Source organism: Apaloderma vittatum, unplaced genomic scaffold (genome assembly GCF_000703405.1).
Source record: "Apaloderma vittatum isolate BGI_N311 unplaced genomic scaffold, ASM70340v1 scaffold43501, whole genome shotgun sequence".
Classification (NCBI taxonomy): Eukaryota; Metazoa; Chordata; class Aves; order Trogoniformes; family Trogonidae; genus Apaloderma; species Apaloderma vittatum.
Genome location: NW_009700545.1, coordinates 1 through 7,620, shown reverse-complemented (window position 1 = coordinate 7,620; position 7,620 = coordinate 1). Strand labels below are relative to the sequence as shown.

Sequence of the window (7,620 nt, the reverse complement as noted above, 5' to 3'; positions counted from 1 at the left end):
ATCCGTCCTCCCGACACTCCCCCTTGACATATTTATACACATTAATGAGGTCACTCCTCAGCCTCCTCTTCTCCAAGCTAAAGAGACCCAGCTCCTTCAGCCTTTCCTCCTAAGGGAGATGTTCCACTCCATCATCTTTGTGGCTCTGCGCTGGACTCTCTCAAGCAGAGTCACTTTCAGGTGACATCTCTTGTACCACACACACAAGGGAAACACAAGTGAACATGGCACAACTCTCCCTGATCTCTGTTCAAAGTTGGCAGCCGGCCTCTGACCTCCCAGCAAGCCAGCAGCACTGCTTATCACTCCTTATTGTCACTGGCCCTGGCAGCTGCCCACACACCTCCAAGCATGACTATAGGCTTGTCACTGCTGAGTATAAAACGTTATGGGTGTTTCCAGGTTATCTGAGATTGCAACACTAAGCCAGATAGCTCCCATTCCATTGGGGATACAATCTAAACATTCCACAAAGGCAGACAGAGAGGTACACAATTTCTGTAGTCGAGAAGGAATTTAAACATCAGGTTTGGACAAAAAGAAAATTATTGGCCACCTTCGCAGGGGCACTCCACAAATGCAATCTCATACAGCTAGCAAAATCACAAGACAAATCAAGTACACGGAAGGAAGTAAATCTCTGTGCCAGCCTGATCTGGGATTTCTTTGGTAGGAAGCACTAACACTACATAGAGTTTCAGCACCAACAAACATTTTCTTCCAACAAGTGCCAGGTGCCAAGCACATCAAGATTTTCAGAACTGTATGTACTTTGGGCAACTATATGAACAATCACTTATATTCACTGCTTCTTATAAAATAACACACAAATTCAGATGACAGATTAAAACAGGCCAAGTTACATGCAGGGTAAACAATCAAGACACAAGTCGAAGTCTCACACCCATTCTGTAAGTTGGTTTTTGCATGCTCTGTTTCACAGAGGGCCCCATTTAATTGTGTTCTTGGTTCCACCTCGCTTTTCACACTGGAAGTAACCTATGTTGGAAGACATGCAGGAAACTCATTTAAGATGCTCACAGTTGTATTTTTCCCTGTTCAAATTCCTTCATGGTTCTCTGTCTCTCCTTTGGAGGTAACCGAGAAGAAAATTCAGCCACAGTGACTCCACCAAAGGCTTGAACCAGCAAGAACAATCTGTAAATAAATGGGATAGAAACAGTCCCTTCATTACCTCTGTAACATCACTTGACCGATACCTACTATAGTGATATTAATATATTCACCTGTGAGAAGCTTCCCTGGAGTTGGTAAAGCACAACACGCGGGTAAATTTCATTGTCAGCATGAAATGTAAGAGGAGCAAAGGCTTGGAATTCAGGTCACAAGGCACATAACATTGCTGCAGTCAACAGGGAAGAAGTTCAGAGAGAAAAATTACTTCTTGCCAAGGCTACCTCCTCCAAAACTCACCACTTGCCCATGACCTATGTAGGACTGGATGTTCTACAACACACTAATAGCAGCAAAACTAGATCCCACAATGCTACCCCTTTTAGAGTGAGTGACAACCACAGGCTGGGGGGATACACCAGGAAGCAGAGACAGGACATTGCTGGTGCTCTAATGTTCTCCACAGCAAGTAACTACATGCACTGCTTTGCCTACAGGGTGACCTGTATCTGCATGCCTTGAAATGTATGTTAGACGTATGGGGAGCTGATAAGTGTTATCACATTATTATTACTTCATATCTCCGCTCCTGGTTGCTAGTAAACTTAATTTTGCATTAAGAGATTTTAATTTAAAAAAATAAAATAAAATAATCCTGTCTTAACCAGAAGGACGCTAAGCAATGAGAACAAATGTGCAAAGGTAGAGCTCCCTGGGTCATAAAGACTCCCAAAGGCACTTTCACCCAGCACCTCTGTAACGCAAGGAACCATAGGGAACACATATTTGTTTGTTGGGTATACTCTAGAGTTGAGCAAATCTTCAAGTATAATTTATTCAAGAGAATCAATGTCCTACCGACAGCTCCTCAGGGAGCGTGTATTTCTTATTACTATCTTGTTCAGTCTCTGTTCCATCTCCAAGTGTTTTTTTCTCAGAATAGACAGACGTGAAGAGACGAGGCTGGAATAAGTCCAACTGCTGAAGTTTCTCTGGGTCCTGGGTCAGCGTGGCTGAAAACAGCAGTTTTTGTAAGGGTATCTGAAGATAGCAGGAGCTGAAATAAATGACACACGGAAACCAAGCTTTGAGGACAGAGCAAAGGAGTTCCTCCACAAGTGCCTTCAGATGATGTTATAAGGGAAGCAATTAACTCTTCTTGATATTCTTTTCCTGCCCTGGACCTTTCTTGTATGTTCTTTTCCACCTTTGTTTTACAGTAGAGTTCACAAATGGAACGGATCAGCGCACTCCACCAACTGCACAATCCTTATCTGTCACCCCTGCAGACATCCTTACAACCTAGTCACCCGTGTCCTCACTCTAGTTGCCTCCTTCCTTGGTCACTGATCTCTGTTTCTGACACATCTCCACCATGCTGTAGGAAAACAGCAGCTGCAGACAGAGAATGCCAACAGTTTTCCTTCAAATCCATCACTCAGCTTGCCAGAGGGCATAACTACAGTCATTGCGTAAATGAATCACAGACTTGCAATATTTGTGTGTTCTTTTGACACTCCTTTAGTCTAGACAAGGAAAGCTTGGAGAATACAATACTTACTTAAGCTTCAGTCTAAAAGACATCCTCTTTTTCGAGCTTTGAAAAGGAACTGCCTACTTCGGCAGACACTTCTCCAAGTAAGCAATCTTTTGGAGTGCCTGCGAGAGAGTACTGTGAAGCAGGGCAGTTACATCTAAGCACTCATGTCCATGCTACCAGTTCAAAGAAATGCATTTGGCAACTTACCTGGCTGCTGTTACAGGCCCTGGTTTGATCCTCTGAAAAAGCATGTTGGAGCCAGAGTCATCTTCTACCCGGAACACAGCTTTCACAATTTGGTTCAGACAGTTTTGGTGCATGTCATCAATCATACGGTCAGCTTCATCTACAATCTGAATTCACAAGGAAGAGAAATCCCACTTGGCAAATACCGTCTAGCATTAGCCAGATTTTATTTCTCTTTTGTAATACTATCATTACTATCAATACTATCAAACAAAGGCAGAATTTTCTACCTGAAAACTGAATTTTGCTTTTGTTTCAGTGACTCAGTAGCCAGCCTGACATTCAAACTACTGTTTATCTGCACACAAATCCAGTCCACATCTCCAAATAAGAGATAAAAATCTCCATATTCTGAATAAGATTGCAACTATGTCTCTGCACAGACTCCCATATGGTAGAAGCTACTACAGCCTCATCATTTACCCTGACCTTGACTGATAGGGCTCTATTCTGAGTTTGTGTTTGCAAGAGGCTAAAAGAGAAGCAGAAGTGGGTGGCTGCTTGGGTGTCACGAGCTGGAACAAAACATCTTATCTCGAGATTGCTGCCTGAGCAGTCTGCAGTGTAGATCAAGTCCATATAACAGTTCCAACAGAGACGCAGTTACATACTGCGCAAGAACAAAGCAGGAATTACAGCTGTAACAGACCCTGTGCTGAGATGGGAGACGTGTGGAGCTGACTCACCAGGAAGCGAAGCTGTGTCAGGCTGAACCCCGGGGTCTGGTTGATGTGATCCGTGAGCCGGCCTGGCGTTGCCACAATAATATCAGCCAGGCTGCAGTAGCCTGTCACTCTGGAAGAACAAGCAGCCCATCAGCAAGTTTATCTCTACACACTAAAGCATCTAATGGAAAGCCGTGGTAAGCGAAGCTAAATATTTTCCTACTATTCATTTAACTGAGAAATAGTAAAATTCAAATACATACTGCACTTTGGAAAGCATGCAAAGGCAGTGCTGGACACTAAACCCTCATTTTAAACAAAAAAAAAAGTCTTTATTCATTGCCTTTAAAAAAAACTTAGTTGCAGCAAAATCCTATAATAATCACTTGTACCTGCAGGTATAAGGTAAACATTTGCATTCTATTCAGCTTGTGAAGAACCCTTGAAATCTAGTAAAACACAGCAATCATAAAAGGGGATAGTAGCAGACACTTTGACAAAGACAGAATAACGAGTGTCTAGCACATAAATCCACTATTCAAAACCGTTATTGTGTGATGCAATAGCCTGTATTTTGAAGCCTGCTTATTGAGATTAAATATTTACAACCTCTATAAATGTTACCAGAAGACTTTTTAACCTACTTTTTCTGGACAAGCATCTCCTGCTCCTTTGCAAAAGATTTCTGGCCAGTAATCAAAACGACCTTCAGACCTGTCCCATCAGTGTAAATGTTGAACACTTTACTCACCTGCAAAGAGATGGGCTTCATTAGTCAAAACAAAATCAGTTCAAGTAATACTTCCCATTAATCTAACACCACCAAAGCCACTGACAGGTCTTCAACCTGCTTCACAGACCAGTCAAGCCAATTATCAACCGCACCAGCCTTTCCCTCAACCCGCTTCTGCTCAGAGAAAAGGTGGAGAGCCACATACCTGTTGTGCCAGTTCTTTGGTGGGCAGAACAACCAGAGCTCGTACTCGGCAAACTACTCGATCTAGCAGAACCTGCCAAAACAAAAGCCAAATGAGTCTCTGGAAGCAGGGGAGAGAAGGTAGTTCTTGTATCTAACCTAGTGATAAAAGAGAGACTTGACAGAGCCTCATGACGTTTACACTTCGGTTTTATTCCCCTCCACTGTCCCAACTCCTCATGCCATGCCTGTTGTCTAAGAAAAGGATTTGGCTGCTGAGACGAAGGGGACTCATACAGCTCCCTCAGACAGCTCTCAGCTACAAATCTGCTGCTTTGAAGTCAAATATTCCTTGGCTTTTAGACCTACTTCTTATTTCAGGTTTCCCTTGAACAAAAGCAACCCCAGCATTTTTCCCTACCGCTATTTCACTGGGGATAAACTCACCTGTATTATGGGTATGACAAACGACAGGGTTTTACCACTGCCAGTAGGTGCGGAGACGCAGATGTCTCTGGGTCGGTATCCTCCCGGCCCCATCAAATACCCATTGGACGCACTCTGTAGAATAGCAGGAATCACCTCTGCCTGAACTGAACAAAAATGGAAGCAAACATTAACCACAGAGTTAACCGGACTAAAACTATTGCATCCATGAAAGCAGTTATATACACTGAATCTGTTTCCACATCTGTGTTGCTGTTGCTATAGATTTAAGGGAGGAAGAAATCAAAACCAGTTGTTACTAGAAGTGCTACCTGGTTTTACCCATCTCTAGCTCACTCACAGGAGCTTAGCACTGATTATACAGATTTTTGCCTGCAAGCATTCAGCTATTTCCAGTGCTCAGCTAGGATGTTACTGTGTTAAATATTGTTTTCAACTCACATTTGCCTTCTCATTCTCATGTCACTGGGTAGATTTAAAACCTACAAATATTTGTCTGTAAGCGTTCCTTCTTTCAATGACAAACTACTCTTACGTAAAGACAGAACATGCAACACAGCAATGCAGCTTTACTTGCCAAGAAGCAAAACACAAAAGTTCTACAGGCTTTGGAGTCCTTCAGGCTTGCTGAAGAAGAGTACACAAGGGCTGAGGCAAAGCCCTATACAGACAATAGCTCTGCATGTCGTGTGTGAACTCTCTGCTTTCCCCACCCCTTGACAAGCCCTGACACACTGGCCAACTTCGGCTTATCTATGAAGTTTAGCAGCCAGGGGATCTAGCTCCATGACAAGAGCACACTTGGTGACAGGTTTGACATACGATTTCAGTGGACACCATCTCTACCAGACAGAGCACAACACTGCTTGGTTCATCTACTACCAGGTGCCATAGGCTGGACTTGATTCACGAGAAAACATAAGAAGCTGCTGTCAGCAACCAGTTAAGATCCAGCAACCATGACAAAATAAGCAATAGCATTTACATTTAAATATTATGTAACAGCCTCTTTAAAAAGAGAAGACACAAGCTGGCTTTCCAATGTAACCTTGATGAGTCTCTGATACAGTTTAAGCCTCCAGGCTCAGCTGGACCAAGTAACTGACTGAAGGTCAGAGATCCCACCTTCTTCCCCCCTCTCCCGTTGCCTCCTCTCCTTACCCCTGCTTCCAAGCTGTGCCTTCCATTTATTTTGGATACTGCAGTTGTTTGAAGAAACAGTAAAATAATGGGAAAACAGTAGCTTTTTTTGCTTGCATGGTTTTCTGCTGTTTTAATGAGAGGTCCGATTAGCAGAAGAGAGCGCGAGTTAAGAAACTAGAGTAAAAATGAGTATAAGGGGGGCAAAAAGGGAAGAGACAGAACCTCCCTCTTTTTGCAGCTCCGAGCTATTACTTCAAGTCTCGTACTTTGTGAGGCTACATTTAGGCCTAGGTAATACACTTGAATTACTCAGCCTAGGTAAAGCTTTGAAGATGAAGGGTTAAAACTGGTAGGATCACTCTGATGCACTAAACTTTCTTCTGTTCTTACTTTACTTCACTGACTACGCAACATATACAGCAATAGACTGGAGGAGTTACATAAATCAGTTCAGAAAGAAACAAAAGCATTATCAAGGTACCTGGAAAAAATGACTCTATCCCATTCATTTGCAGCTTTTTCAACAGTCGAGGATGAATTCCTGGAACGTCTGCAATTGGAACTAGATTATCTTTGATACGTTTTTGCACTAGTTTGGGTTGAGCAAGCCACTGTGGCAAGAAAGGCTGAACCTGGAGGAAAGGAAAATAACAAAGTATTTCTGCTGTCAAATAGACAATACCATACATAAGCTGGTAAAATCCCTGTTCCTTTCCGACCACCATCAACATTCAGTCAAGCTAGTTACCTTCTGCACTGGTTTTCTGTCATAGTCTCCAAGAACCATTAAACTGGAAGGTGGAGGATTTGGCTCTTCCCCTGAGGCTGCTAGAGACAGCTCCTCTGTTGTGCTCTGATTTCCTTCAGCTCTTTCACTGTTCTCTTTCTTCCCTGCTTCAGCTCCCTCTGCTTCTTCATCTTCCTTCCTTCTTTTAGAAGGCTTCTTTTTAAGGTTGCTTCTGTTTTCTTGTTGTTTGGTGTCCTCATCAGAATCTGGAATTTGTATAACAAGAATACAAAGCTACGGGTGAGAATGTGCTACAGAAAAGGGATGGAGGGAACACTTTACAATGACAAACTTAAGCAACAGCTTTCAAACTCCTTTCTTTCTAAATCCAAGTAAAAAAGCCAAACATTTCTTCATTGCTATGGAGGCAACTGAAGATGGAGGTGATATGCTTCTTTTTTTTTTTCCCTTACACAAAGTTTACCCTTAAAATTTGCAACATGGGGCTTCTCCCTAAAAAAAATACTTTGGGAACACATTAAGCAGAGGAAAATGAATTTTTTCACCAGGAAAATTCAGCAAGTTACTCAGGGCAACTTGCATCTACTTTTTCTTTGAGAACTGTTGACTAAAGTGACCCCAGTTTATCATTACCTGTCTCAGTCCTCTCTTGAGGCACTTTAGACTTTCTTCTATTTTCTTTCTTCTTCTTCGGTGGAGTGCCGCCATCTGCTGCCTCCTCAGTATCGGCCCCTTCCTCAGCAGAGCTGCGAGGCTGCCGCTTCTTCTTTGGCTTCTCCTG

The 7,620-nt window shown here is 42.8% G+C and overlaps 1 protein-coding gene across 1 annotated transcript in view; it reads right to left on the bottom strand.

The window, feature by feature from the left end:
• DDX51 (DEAD (Asp-Glu-Ala-Asp) box polypeptide 51) overlaps positions 1-7,617 on the bottom strand; it is a gene marked incomplete at its 5' end in the record, with an annotated part of 9,871 nt that extends 2,254 nt beyond the window's left edge. The window contains 11 exons of the mRNA XM_009878771.1: positions 1,042-1,158; positions 1,248-1,363; positions 1,993-2,191; positions 2,882-3,027; positions 3,607-3,715; positions 4,230-4,336; positions 4,524-4,595; positions 4,949-5,094; positions 6,573-6,723; positions 6,840-7,084; positions 7,473-7,617. Of these exons, the coding sequence (XP_009877073.1) occupies positions 1,042-1,158; positions 1,248-1,363; positions 1,993-2,191; positions 2,882-3,027; positions 3,607-3,715; positions 4,230-4,336; positions 4,524-4,595; positions 4,949-5,094; positions 6,573-6,723; positions 6,840-7,084; positions 7,473-7,617 (1,553 nt within the window). The remainder of the gene's footprint in view (positions 1-1,041; positions 1,159-1,247; positions 1,364-1,992; positions 2,192-2,881; positions 3,028-3,606; positions 3,716-4,229; positions 4,337-4,523; positions 4,596-4,948; positions 5,095-6,572; positions 6,724-6,839; positions 7,085-7,472) is intronic.
• Between the last annotated feature and the right edge of the window lie 3 nt (positions 7,618-7,620).